Below are 14,859 nucleotides of genomic sequence, written 5' to 3' on the forward strand. Positions count from 1 at the left end.
GCTAGAATTACAGGCATGAACCACCATGCCCTGCTGGAGCTTTTCACTTTAAAATTATTTCAAAATGATAAAAGGAAATCTGAAAAGTCCAGTGAAGGAAAACCACTTGGGAAACAGAAATCCCAAAGATCAGGATTGATAAATGTCTCTATCTTCGAGTTACAGACTAAGAGGACTCTCAAGGACAAAATCTGGGGAAAGATGATTGATAATCTCTTGTGTAAGAAGGTTTTCGGGCCGGGTGCGGTGGCTCAAGCCTGCAATCCCAGCACTTTGGGAGGCTGAGACGGGCAGATCACGAGGTCAGGAGATCGAGACCATCCTGGCTAACACGGTGAAACCCCGTCTCTTCTAAAAATAATAATAATAATAATACAAAAAAACTAGCCGAGCAAGGTGGCGGGCACCTGTAGTCCCAGCTACTCGGGAGGCTGAGGCAGGAGAATGGCATAAACCGGGAGGCGGAGCTTGCAGTGAGCGGAGATCCGGCCACTGCCCTCCAGCCTGGGCGACAGAGTGAAAAAAAAAAAAAAAAAAAAAAAAGAAAATTTTCAGTTGCAAGAAACAGGCAGAGCAACTTAAGCTGGCTTAAGCATGAATAGACTGATTGCCACAGGAACTCCAAGTCCCACTGCAGGACAGGGTTCAGCTGGTTGACTCAGTTATACCAACTAGGACCCCAGCTCTCGCCATTCCCCAGCTCTGGCATCCACAGTGTTGATTTTGTTTGGCTTCCTTTGAAAACGGATCCCTCTTAAGGTCATGGAAAGGCTGTCAGAAGCTGTACAGTGGGGTAGATAAATAATTGCTTCTGGAAATTTTCCCTAAAGATGTGCGGGTATTTTTCTAAAAGTCCCTATGAAATATTTGTGTATTTCACTGGCTTAAATTTAACTATGACTCCTGTCCCTAGCAAGAAGGGTTGCCTTGAAGCCAATTGGGCCATGCTGACAGGAATAAAGAGGAAAGGATGCTGAATAGACAACGCGTAGTCTACGTTACCCAGTGAGAGTAAGCAGGCCTGGTTTTAAGAACTGAGTCAGAGATGGGTTTGAAACCTGATGATCTTTAGCAGTTTCTTCTCAAAGACGTGGGATGACTTGAAAGCGCTTGTCAGTCAGGCAATGAGAAATCTAATGAAGAACCACAGAGGAGACATGGTGTCCCTTCCTCTGCTCTTCTCCTTCACCCTCAACCCTGAGATGCGTCCACTGACACTCACCTTGAAACTCCCTCCCTCTGCTACTCCCTTTGGGGGTTGATGCTTCATTGCGTGTCAGCTCTCTTTAGAGTGCATCCTACAGAACCTCATGTAGATAAAACCATGTCACAGCATTGCTTTGAGGCCTCAGTGACTGCTTCCCTTGCAATGGAATTCACCATGATTTCGCCTAAGTGGAAATATCCCTCTGGGATCCCTCATGTTCAGAGATATCACAAATTCAAAATGTACAAAGCCAAAATGATCACCAAATAGGATATTCCAACTCAGTCGATGACCCCATCATTCCTTCTTCTCTGGAATGAGTAATGGTCTCTAGAGTGGTCTCAATTCTTGTCTTTCTCATACCAATCCATCTTCCACCCCACAAACCAGACTAACTTTTCAGATTTGAGTTCTGATGATAACAAATACCTGCTGAAAAGCCAAGCCTTTTAGCTCACAGTGCGTGCCCACCTCGCAGTGGCTCTCCTCCTGCCTCTCAGCTCCATACATGGTCTGTCTGCACGTTGGGGTCTTTGATGGCCTCCTCCCATGCCTAACATGCTAAGCCCTTTCATGCTTCCACCTCTGCTTCCAGAGGAGCTCCTGCGACCCCATCCAAAGCCCTCTCCTCAGGCAGGATTCCCATTTCCTTTTGGGAAAAAAAAAAAAAAATCCTTGTTTTTTTATACGTTTACTTCCATACCATCATTCCAGCATCCATCCCATTGATTGTAATACTATTTCATGTGTTTATGTTTTACCTCCTGCACAGGAAGCAAGTCCCCAGACGGCAATTCTCATCCACATCACCGCCGTCCGCTGGGCCTTGCCTACAGCCTGCTATACAGCATGTGCTCAGTGAATGTGTGTCAAGCCAAGGGAGCAGACACCTAGAGCTGCTCCAACATTCTTCCTGTATGTTTTTCTCCATGATTATTTGACTCTGAAGTTGAAGCTTTTATTCTGTAGCAGGTATAAGTACTGAGGGATGGAATTGGTTTAGACTCTTATAATTTATTAAAAATTACTACAGGTGCCAAAGTGATAACATTGACTATGTAGGTGGGCTAATCAGCCACAGTGAGCCTCAGAGGCTGAGCACTCTCATTCTTGGTCAGTGAGTCTGTAACCTTCTATAGAACTTGACCTGCCAATATGTGGAGCCGCTATGGCATGGTTAAAGCACAGTTGGAAAACCCAGTTTTTAGTTAAATGTTTTTATTTTGAAATAACTGTATATTCATAATGCAGTTGGAAGAAATAACACAGATGATGCCCTGTCACCTTTACCTGGTTTTCCCCAACAGTAGCATCTTGTAAAACTAGAGTATAGTATCTCAATTAGGATATTGACATTGACATAATACATCCATCTTATTCAGATTTTCTTAATTGTATTTATACCTGTTTGTGTGGGTGTGAAAGAGAGAGTGTGTGTATGTGTTCTATACAATTTTATCCCATGGGTAGGTTCATATATCTGCTACCTGTCAGGATACAGAGTATTTCCATCACCAAGAGGACCCCTCCTGCTGCCCTTTTATAACCACACCTGCCTTCTCTCCTCCCCCACATCTCCTTAACATCTTGTAACCACTAATCCATTCTCCATTTCTATAATTTTGTCATTTTAAGAATGTTCTATATATTGAATCATACTTGTACTACCTTTGGGGATTGGCATTTTCTCACTCCACATAACTCTCTGGGGTTTCATACAAGTTGTTGTGAGTGTCAAGAGTTATTTCTTTTGATATGGATTACCACACGTTACCTAGCCATTCACTTATTTGAAGGATATCTGGGTTCTTTCTCATTTGGGGCCATTACAAGTTAAGTTGCTATGAATATTTTTGTTGTTGTTGTTGTTGAGACGGAGTCTCACTCTGTCGCCCGGGCTGGAGTGCAGTGGCCGGATCTCAGCTCACTGCAAGCTCCGCCTCCCGGGTTTACACCATTCTCCTGCCTCAGCCTCCCGTGTAGCTGGGACTACAGGCGCCCGCCACCTCGCCCGGCTAATTTTTTGTATTTTTAGTAGAGACGGGGTTTCACCGTGTTAGCCAGGATGGTCTCGATCTCCTGACCTCGTGATCCGCCCGTCTCGGCCTCCCAAAGTGCTAGAATTACAGGCTTGAGCCACCGCGCCCGGCCAAGTTGCTATGAATATTTTCATAAGGGTTTTTGTATAAACACAAATCTTAATTTCTCTAGGATAAGTACCCTACGTGCAATTGCTGGATCTTACGGTGATCGTGTGTTTAGTTTCATAAGACCCAATCAAACCATTTTCCACAATGTATACACTATTTTACATTCCCATGAGCAATGTATGAGCAATCCCCTTTCTCCACATCCTCAGCAGCATTAGGTGTTTTCCCTATTTTTGATTTGACCATCCTGATACATACGTGGAGATAACTTATTGTAGTTCAGTTTGCATTTCCCCAATGCCTAATTGAAGTTGAGCATCTTTTCATGTGCTTATTTGCCTTCTGTATATTATCTTCAGTGAAATATCCATTCATGTATTTTTCTTATTTTCTAATGAGATTTTTTTGTTTTGTTGCGGTTGAGTTTTGTGAGTTCTTTATGTATTCTAAACACCAGTCCTTTGTTGGATATATGATTCCAGATACTTCCTCCTCATTTGTTGCTTGGATCTTTTATCCTCTTAACAGAGACTTTTTACAGAGAAAAAAATAAACAAAAAACAATTTGTTAATTTTTCCTTTTCTTTTTACAGATCATGCTTTTGGTGTCAAGTCTGAGAACTCTTTGCCTAGTCTTAGATCCCAACAATTTTCCTCCCCCTCCTTTTATTCCCTAAAGATCATATAGTTTTGCATTGACATGTAAGTCCAGGATCCATATGGAGTTCATTTTTGTACACAGTGTGACGTTTAATGTCAATGATCATTTCTTTTTTTGTCTATGGATGTCCAATTTTTCCAGCACCATTTGTTGAAAAAACAATTCTTTCCTCACTGAATTTCTCCTGCATTTTGTCAAATATCAGTTGGGAATATTTGTGTGGGTCTATTTCTGGATTATCTATTCTGATCCATTGTTTTATGTGTCTATTTCTCTATCTCACTATTACTCTAGCTATATAGTAAGCCTTAATATTGATTACAGTGATTCCTCCCACTCCACTCTACTTTTTGAATATTATAGCTATTCTAGTGCTTGTGCATTTTCAAATTAAGTTTCAGAAGATATTTTTATTTGTATAATGTAAATTACATTATGAATATAAAATAAAATTTATAAAATTAATTTCAGAATAAACTCATCTATGATTACAAAATACCTTGCTAGGATTTTGATAAGAATTGCATTAGACCTATAAAATTAATTTAGGGAGAATTGATGCCTTTACTATGTTGAGTTTGGAAGCCCACTTTTGCACTTCAACTTAGTGCTGAATATGTATATGCTTTAGCAACCTCATAACAATGGTGTGCTGGCACATAATAGGAGCTTCATAAATATTTATGGCATGGAGGGAAGATGGGAAGGACGAGTGAAGTCTTGAAGAGTCTGGATCAGTTGTCCTTAAATCTGGCCACAGAGACAATCATCTGCTGAGCTTGGTAAAAGTACAGGTTTCTGGGCTTCATCTCAGCCCTACTGGTTCAGAATCTCCAGGGATGAGGCCAGTGAATATGTATTTTGAACACCTGCTATAGTTGATCCTCAAGTACAGCCAGGTTTGTAGGATGTAGCAGCCAACAATGGAAGCAGTTGAGTCTCGTAGGAATTAGCTGTTCTTTCTGACATTTGCCCTGAAACAAAGCAAGTGGTAGCTGCAATTGAGTCCACCTAAGACAAATTAACATATGGCTCAAAATGAGTATAGCAGCCTGGGAGTCAAGGGTGGTCCTTTCCTATAAGGAGGAGGACCAGATGTATTTTGAGCCTGTATCCACCAATTTCTTTTCCAAAGAGGAAATAAGCAACCGGTGTTCAGCAGAATGTGAGCAGTTCTAAAATTGTAAATACTGTTATTTAATCACTTCATTGCATACTTGACTAGTTCTCTAACCTTGAGGACTGTGAAACTGTAATGATGCATCAGGGGAGCTGGCCTCAGCTCTGAGAGAATTTAGAACAAGGCTGTTCAGATCCCTGGAAACATCTTTTTCATTAATAGCAGAAGAAGCCAAATGACCTATAAGATTTTTCTGTCATAAGGAGAACAGAAAAATTAGAAACAAAAGCACATAGAGGAGAGTTCACGAATTAGATTTTAGAGCACAGACTTTTTTAACCTTGGTCTTTGTTTTTGTTTGGTTGGTTATTCTTGCTTTCTCTCTCTCTCTTATTTTGCAGTTTCAGTCTCTTTATTTTCAATGTAAAATTTATAGCTATATAAAAGTAATTTTTGACAAAATAAAGTGTATTCTCCTAATCCCATCACCCAAACTTTGGTCAATTTCTGTTCCATTGCTGAGGCTCCCCTCTGTTCATGTTGCTTCTCCTTGTGCCTGCGAGGCCTTCCATAGTTGTAGCCAGCATGTAATTCTGAGTTATTACATCAAACGCTTGACTAAGTTGTGAGTTCTTCATAGTTATATTGCTTTCTTGGCAGTGCAATATTCTATTATGCTATTGTACCATCATTTTCTCTAATGTTACCATCATTCTAAGGCATTTCAGCCAATTCCAATGTGTTGTTTTTATCAAGAGCACTACAGTGAGCATTTTTAAATAAATTAATATTTTTGCTATTCTGGATTATTTCTATGCGATAATTCTCAGAAATTTCATTGCTAGGTCAGTGGACATACCCAGCTTTTGATATTTCTGAATATGCCAGCTTCAGCAAAATTTTGCCAGCATTGGACAGTTTTTTTTTTAATTTTGTGAACGTAATGAATGCAAATCAATATATTGACATTGTTTTGGTTAGAATGTTTTGTATGTTTGTTGGTCATTTGTATTTTATTGTATATTTTGCCTATTGAAATCCTGTATTGATCTATTATAAACTATAATGGGCTTTCTAAATATTAAAAATATTAATCTTTGTTCACAATTATGTAAACGCTTTCCCAACCCATTGCTGTTCTTTTTACATGAGTTTTGTCATTATTATTGTACGGAAGTTTAAAATTTTTCAATATTGTCAGCTTTGTAGGTTTTTTGTTGTTATGCTTTTGGTCTACTGCAGTAAGCTGGAAGAGTGATCATTCCTCTGCAGATCTGATAAAACTAGAGCCTGTTTCCTACCAGTCTTTGATGTGTGTGTGTGTGTGTGTGTGTGTGTGTGTGTGTGTGTGTGTGTGTGAGATTCTAGTAGATGAAGTGGGCTTTGAAACTAAATCATTTTTCCAGCTCTCCCAGTTGTATCTATGAAGTTGTCTCCCCTTCCCCTATGCTGAGACCCCGACTCTGCCCTGCTTTCTCTGTTACACAGCACCAGGTATGCTCCTGGGCTTGCCTCTGGTCCCCCAAGTGTTTCTTTTGGGTGTTTGCTAATCCACGTGTCTTTAGTTCTTTGTCCTAATATGGGGTAATGCTGGATCTACCACATCACTCCGCTTTCTTTACTAGATATCCGCATCTTATTTTTCCTTCATATGCTTTGTAGAATCAGGTATAAAGTCCAAAAGGAAAGTCCTTTTAAAAGAATGTATAGCTATGTGGAGTTGTATAGAAAAGATACAGAAAGATATCAAAACATATTACACCCATAACCTTGGAGCCAATTCCCTTTACAGAGTCCTTCCACTGTGATAACCATAGAAACTCCTTTGTTCCAAGGTGAACTACGAAGTGCACCCTACAACCCTGTATCTGTCCCGGAGAGTGTGTGCCAGTGCCGCAGCAAGACCTCACCCTGCCTGGGGTATCTTTGAGGAGGAGGTTGGTTCTCAATTCCTTTCACAAAGGGAAGCCACCCACCCCCTTATCACCACCTCCCCTTTCCGCACGCACACACACACACGCAAAGCTTTGCTGGACGTAAATCCCAGAACTGAAGAGAGGCAACAGCTATGATTCAAAATGAGTCTCGGAATTGACAAGCATGCTCTTCTTGCAGTGAGCTCTTAACAACAGGGCCAGGCCCTTCATCCCAGGTCACCTTCGCAGGAGCCTACAGGTTTCTTTCCCCGTGGCAGAGCCAGTGGGTACACTCTTTGGACCAAGGTCACCTGAGGGCTCTTCTGTCAAAAGGACTTCCATGCAGAAACCCTCAGTCTCTGCCTCGGGAGACGGTTGCTCTCTGTGTTTACCTAAAACAAGAAGCAGCTTTTAATGGGTGGCCTCCTCATTTTGCTAGCAGCCTTCCCTAAACAGAACAGTTCCATCCTCTTCTTAATACCACTGAACAAAGGTGTTTTTCTTAGCCTCATAAAAGAGAAATATTTTGTGAAGGAAAAGTAGGACTCATGCCACTTTGTGGAAAGACCTGTGTTACACAAATTCACATGAAAAGACACATTCTAGGGGAAATGTGAAAAGGCACCAAAAGGAGAACCAGACAGATGTAGTGTGAATCCACCCCTCCTACCTGTATGATCTCAGGCAAATTAAACCTTCTAAGCCCCTTTTAAAAAGAGAAATAAGAATGTCACTCAAAATTGACATGAGGATTAAGTTAAATCACATGTAGAAACTATCTTATGTACTAGGACTGTCTTAACGTCTAAAAGGACCAAATGAAATAATTGGCGATTAGGTTTAAAGGCTGCACTGCTCTGTAGGCAAAGTCCTCCTTATAAATGAGATCATAGATACAGTGGAGGGGGTTCAGCTTATAGGGGTTATGGACATTTTGGAGAATTTAAAGGCTGTTAAGACCTTCATTTCCCCAAAGAAGCACACGAGTCAACATTCTAGGTACAGTAGCCCATAGATGCCATGAAGCACACCCGTGGGCTGCTGCATGGAGCCAAACTAAGAACTCACGCCTTGAGCACTCATGTTGGCACACCCATCCTCTGTCTGCAGGGGAGGGTGAGACCTGTTCTCCTTTTTGTGCGGGATCGGTGATTCTAACAGGACTCACCCTGAGCACATCCCACGCCACAGTCCATACATAGATGAGGACTTGGTAGAGCCTGGCACCCTTGTCATAGGTGAGTGTTTCTCCCCACCCAGACCCATATCACATGTTAGGGCACAAGGCCAACTGTCTAGTTCCTTTGACTACATGGAAAAACCCAACAGGATTGAATGCATTAAAAAGCTTGTATCCTCTCACTGGAGTAATTCCCTCCTTTGTGACTGAAGATAAAAGTAGCTAATGCTTTTTAAGTGCTTACCACTACACACTTGGCATCATAACCGCATGAGGTGGGTTTGGTTATCTCCATCTGGCAGTCAGCTGCATATGGAACAGTTTAAAAGTCATGTGCTGCAGGTCTCCCAGCTAGTGAGTGGCAGAGCCAGGCTTCAAATCTGAGCACCCCCAACCACAATGCCACACCTTCTGCCTTTCTCTTCCCAGCTGGCTCAGAGGCACTGCACATGTCAGTGGACTGGCCCTTGTGGTTCACCAATTGTTCAGCCTTCTTCTTTCAGCTTCCCAGACCTGTGGAGTCAGCTCCAAGAAGACTGCCCCTGCATATAAGCTGCTTCCTGCTTGCCCACACTTCTGTCAGTCCATAATGTACACTCCCGATGTTATAAAGTGTTCTACTTCCCCATAAATGAACATGAACGGTTTCAAAGCCTCTGAATCTTCCACTTATTGCTTCCTATTTCAGATAAGAACTAGCCCTTTTGTTATATTTTAATTTCAAATATCCACTCTCTTTATCAGCTGGCCCACCACTGTCCTCTGAGGCTCCAGCTCAATCATTTGTGGTGGCTGAGCTTCCTTATGTACAGCCAGGAAAATGGATCTGGGACACAGTGGGAGGAAAGTGGAGGAGTGTGTTTCAGTTATACCTGAAACTTCTCGGACTGATGTCTCGGTAAGTTTCAATGGACTTTGAAACTCTGTTTATGTGAAAGTTTTTGGAACATTCAGCATTTTAAAATATGCACTGTAAGTACTTTAACAGAATGTTGGGTGGTTACAGACCTGCCCAGAATTTAACCTCCCTTCCTCCCAGTGTGACAGTTTCTGCTGTCCTTATTCCTCCTGTGTCCTCATCAATATGTTCTGACCCTGCCTGGTGACCAGGTAAGCTTCCGGTGGCTCCTTGCTTTAACAGTGAGACTTTCCTGATGCTGGTCTATACTCAGCCACAGCAGTCCAACAAGATGGGCCCTATGACAGGACACCAAGACTCTTCTCTGCAGTACATCCAGCAGAGGGGCAGGTAGGAGCAGGCAAAACAGGAATCAGCACTAGACATTTAGACCCCCAAAAGAAAGAGACCCGAGGAAAGAGATGCACCCTCCTGTACACAGGAGTCAGAATAGATGGGCACTCAACAGGTGGGCCATGGAGTGGGGAACCGATCAGGCTTGAATTCTGGTTCTGTCACTTACTCACTGGATAACCTTGAGAAAGCCCCAAATGTGTCGTGTGAAATGGGGCTGATGACAGTCCCCATGTTGTAGGTCGTTTTCATGGTGCAAGGGTCATGGTAAGTGCTCTGTGAAAATGGCCATCACAATGACGCATGACTCCCAGAGAAGATGCAGGGGAAACTGGGCAATGCCCGCAGACCATCCCCCGCCCCCAGCTGAAGTGGCTTGATAGCACTGAGCCCTGCTGCTGTCAGAGCTCAGCCCCAGCCCACCCAGTCAGAGTGATACCCACCTGAGGGCACCGTACTCCAGGTCCACAGGCTCCTCCAGGTCTTCCCATTCACTCCCACTCTCTGGGGACTCTTCTGGAGGCAAAGACGCTGGGACAGTGCCCCAAGAGCAGAACTGTGGCAAGAGAATGGTCCCAGAATCTGCCTCCAAACATTCTTCACAGGGTAGCTGGCCTTGGCATGTAGAGTTGATGGTAAGATACTCTTCATCCTCCGAGGTGGGAGAAGGGGCTCCACATGGATGGTACATGTCACCTTCCCCATCCTCCCCATCCAATTCAGGACTAGAAAACAGAAGCCCATGTGTCTTCCAGCCTTAATAAAACAAATTCCTTGCCCCACCTTCCCCTTGCCTTTTAGAATACTCTCCACAACGCAGGCCGGTGAGACTCAGCCAATGTTCAAACAGCTCATGCCAGAGGCTGCTCTGGGCACCAAGAAGCAAGAAACGAATAAGGCACTACCCCTGGCTTTGAGAAGCCCCCAATTTAATGAGAAGTTGGAGCAGTAAAGAAATGTTACAGTCCATGTAGGAAGTGCTATGATAGAGGCAGCTGCAGCACCTTACTGAGCTCAGGAGCCAGAGGGGCTTGCCAGAGAGCACAGCATTGCAAGCAGGGCAATGACCCAATTCTAAGACAGACTCTTCACATGGCAAACAGAGTCAGTCAGACCTTGGACAAGTTTATTGACTTCATTGGAACCTCAGTTTTCTCATTTGACAAAACTAAATCGTCAAGAAGCGTCTAGGATTATTGGGACATGTAAATTACATAATTCCGACACAGCCCCCTCGCTCCGAGTTCCTGATATGCGGTAAGCTTTTAGTAAATGTGAGTTGCTGTGATTACTACTGTGAATATGATAACTATTTCAACAGAAGAATTACAAAGAAAGGGCCTCAGGAAGGGGTTGGGAGTGACTCAAGCAGGCAACCATCAAAGTACTTTGTGCAAAGATCAGGTCCTTTTCTGAGCACTGAAAATGTGCCTATTTAGAGAGGCGGCCAGCTAGAGTGACATTTACTCCCTGTGAAAGGACACAGGAGTCAGACAAGTGAGTGGTGAAGCTCATTATCTGGTGATGCAGCTGCAGACGTAATGGTCAAAGAACAAGGCTTCCAGGGGCTGCCCCAAGTTCGCCACACACGCCTCTTGATTAGAAAGAACAGTCCATGCAAAGGTAGGGCATTTTACACAGCACTGCAGACATGCAGAGAAGGTGCTCAGAAAATATCTGTCGAAGGTCTGGTTAGAGAAGATGAGAAGGAATATCTAAGAGAAAAGCACAAAGATTTAGCTTTTTACCAAATACATGGATCCTCATTTCTCAGCCTCCTTCCCCATACCCAAATCAATGGGTTGGCTTTGTTATGTGCTGCTGCTCTCCTTCTCCTTTCCTGCATTGCCTCTTTCTCTTAAAATTGGCTCTGGTGCACCCCAATAGCTACAAACACCCAGACACCCAGAGAGTCCATCTTCCTCCCCAGTAGAGCTGGAAGCGTCTGTCCCAAACTGAGCTTCACTGTGAAAGAGATATTATTTCCGCTCATAAGAGCTACAGGGTATGTGAAATAGTGAATGTCATGTAAATATATGCACACTCAAGTGTATAAAAAAGAAATTATTCTACAAGGACTGAAGAGGAACACTCACTGTCAAAAGACATTCTTAATTCTTGAGCATTTGCAGGGAAAATTGGCTTTAAACTTGGCCAAATCATGTAGAAACTGTTTTCTTACAAAAATAGGAAAGAAACATTCAAGAAGTTTTATCAAAGAATGGGAAATCTAGCCTATTGCCCAGGCCAAGACTCACTACTGACCCCACCCCCTCAAGCAGCACCCACTTCCCTCCATTCTGAGCACACTAAGCCTTGTTGAGGAGTGAGAGGTGGCAGCAGTATGTTTCCACTGGCCACTGCAGCTGCTTATGTCCACACCTCACCTCCCACCAGTAGACTCCCTCCACCCCTTCTAATAAGCTCTTTGCCCTCTGGTTTCGATTCGGAGTTCCAGCTACTGGCTCTGCCTGGACAGAGACCTAGGGAAGCCATCAGCCTAAGAGGCAAGAGGCAAGGCTTCATCCGAGGCTCAACCAAAGAAAAAGTTATTTTCTTCCCGCTTGTCCAGGGGGACTTGGGGTCCCAAGGGTGAAATCTTGGCCATTATCCCACCACAAGTAGGGACAATGACTGCCTGTCCTTCTACCCTTTTGCACATGCCATCAGGCTGCCCTTGGAGATTTGACCTGGGGCTCAACTGTGGGCATAGGGAAAGGGTGACTAGGGAATAAAGAGGCACCAGAAGCCTGTATGCCTATTTCACAGAAAGGGCAAGACTTGGAAATTTGGAGAATTTCATTAAGATAGAGACATTCTTTCACAGCAAGCCTCATGTTTTGCCATGTGGACATGATGGGTAAAGAGGTGGAATCCTACACCCAGGGTTCAAGGTCAGCCAGCTCACGGCTAATGTAGCAGGACTTTCAGCAAGACCCTGATGCTGTCAGGGTACACGGAGCTCTCTGCTCACCCCCTGGGTTTGTGTAATGACCTCAAGTTCTTCTTGCCCTCATTCTCTGCCCACCAAGCTGTCCAACAGAAGGAGGCTTTTATAGACAGATGATAACCAGAGGAGAATCTGGAGATTTCACATGGGCTCCCTGGCTAGCCATCTCTCCCACACAAACCAGCAGGACCCCAGAACCAGGGTCCCCACCAAGGCCTGAAACTCCTCAGTGGGTATTTTTAAGAGGAATCCTAGTTCAGCTCTGAGGTCAGTGAAACCATTCTGAAGGCTCTGCTTGCTACAGGATATTTACTGAGAAAAGACACTATGCCCAACTTTTCTGGACAGCTATCCTTTAAAGACTTGGGCCACCAAAATCATCTCTACCTTCAGGAGGAAAGTCACAGAAGCAGATTGGGCATTTCAGGCTTGAAATATGAAGGTATTATAGTTGTCCTATTTGCTTATGCTTAAACTCACAACAAAGTTTGGGTTTTGTGTTTCTTCATGTCTCCAGTTCTCCATCGTCAGGCCCCATACTGATGTCCCTGTTAGCCCTGATGACACAGCTGGGAGCCCCAGGTCTCTGCTCCTGACAACTGCATTTAGTTTTGGCAGGTTGGATTTATGGTATCTCTAAAACATCAAGGTAGACTAGTTCAATGGACTGCCAGATTTGAAGCTCAGATGATAAATCTGAGCTGAAGTATAATAGTTGGGATTTGTCAGAATTGTGTGGATAGGAATAGGAATGCAGGGGGCAGGTACCTGTGGGAGCCTGGAAGGTATAAAGAGAACCCTACTAGAGGCAGCACCCAGGCTCCATCCCAGGCTCTGCCACCTCACTCATTCCCCTCAGCCACACTCCAACCCAGGAGCAGGCATGACAGCTCCCTCACCTGGCAACTGCATCCCTCCCTAACTACTCTGACATCACACCTGGCCTAGCAGCTGCAGTTGAGTGAGATCTCTGGCCTCCTAATTATCTTCTGCTATTCCAGGCAGTGTCCTTCCCCAGAAGGTATGTCATAACTTTAGGTTCATTTCAAGGACTCCTGCTTCATTTTGCTTTCTTAAATAAATGACCATCAAGATTTATACCATCACTTTCACAAAGTGATGCTTGGTGAACTTACGTGCATTTTACTTACATGAGTTTAGTGATATGTGCTAGGCAAAAAAAAGAAAGAGAAAGAGAACCTTAAACATTCTGCAAAGACCCACTGTCCAACCAATGAGTGTAAGCCCTGAAGTGCACATGAGTGGGAGAACTAAATCTTCCATCCTCTCAGTCTGTCTCTGTTTCTATGGGGCCAGCATTTAAAGACAAACATTTTGCATACAGCATGGCCCATAAATGCAAGCCTCCTAACTTCGTCTGAAGCTTGACCAAACAAAAAGTGATTTGCTCCCACACCAAGGGGCAAACAACATCACTCCTTCCAAAGTGATGATTCAAGGGTAATGAGACTTGATGCGATTGTTGCCTTATGCCTACCTTTAGGAACTAACCTTATAAAAAATGTGACTCCAGCCAAGCTTTCCCTCTGATAGGCACGTAATCCAAATCTCCTCCATAAAAATGTACTATAGTGCTTTATTATAAGATATTTTTATAAAGATCTACTACTAGACGGCAAAACCTCTAGATATAGAGTGTGAGAAAAGAAGAGAACAGAGAAAGAAAAGTGAAATCGAATCTTGTCCATGAACACTTTGGGTTTGCTGTGGTGCTGGCAGCCATCTGGTTGTAGGAAGTTGCCACCTGGCAGATGGTAAGTTCCGGCAATTTGCTGGGAATTTCAATTGAAGGGACCTGTTCTTTAGCTGGAAATAGCTCAGGAAAGGGAAGGAAAACAGACTTGCATTGAGTTCTTACTGCATGCCAGGCAGTGTGACAGCACCCTGCACGTGCTATTTCTTTTGACCTGCACAGTACCCTGTGGAACTGTCATGGCCCCCATTTACATTTGGGAAGCCTCCAGCTCAGGGAAGGCAACTCTCCAGGCATACTAGTAAGTGGCAATGCTGAAACCATGTAATAGGATCCAGAAATCCATGCTCTTTTTGTTAAAGAGTTTGACTCACAGATGCCAGACATTTAAGAGGCAGTGGCCTGCAACAGCCACCTCAGAACTGAGCTGCAAACACTTTTAAAGCTTCTGCAGAGAGTCACAATCCCACTTTGAAATTCTTATTCAGACCCTACCCAGGAACTAGGGGAACTGTGTCCAGGGGTTGCAGGGCATGCGTCCCTCTTTTCTTCCTGTAGGGGGCGGCCACTAACTATGTGTGCATTAAATGCAAACTGACGTCCTGTTGGAGGAGAGGTGGACTTGGTTTGAGTTCTTTCAGAGGGGAGGAAAGGTTCCTAAGTGAGGGAGGGAAAACGAAGTAAAAATAAAGTCAGGAAATGTGAGGAG

The 14,859-nt window shown here is 43.7% G+C and overlaps 1 protein-coding gene across 7 annotated transcripts in view; it reads right to left on the bottom strand.

The window, feature by feature from the left end:
* Window positions 1-2,453: 2,453 nt before the first annotated feature.
* Window positions 2,454-14,859, bottom strand: part of LOC105486664 (FERM and PDZ domain containing 2) — a 134,460-nt gene continuing 122,054 nt past the window's right edge. Inside the window, exons 29-30 of one of the 7 annotated variants that reach the window (XR_011607900.1) lie at window positions 5,253-10,211; window positions 2,454-4,992 (exon numbers count right to left, since the gene is read on the bottom strand). Coding sequence is in view for 6 of the 7 variants with exons in the window: in XM_071069929.1 (XP_070926030.1) it covers window positions 9,914-10,211 (298 nt within the window). In the remaining variant the exon portion in view is untranslated. The other 6 variants (XM_071069930.1, XM_071069934.1, XM_071069933.1 and 3 more) reach the window with 6 other exon arrangements.

The sequence above is a fragment of the Macaca nemestrina genome, chromosome 9 (assembly GCF_043159975.1).
Source record: "Macaca nemestrina isolate mMacNem1 chromosome 9, mMacNem.hap1, whole genome shotgun sequence".
In the NCBI taxonomy this organism is placed as follows: Eukaryota; Metazoa; Chordata; class Mammalia; order Primates; family Cercopithecidae; genus Macaca; species Macaca nemestrina.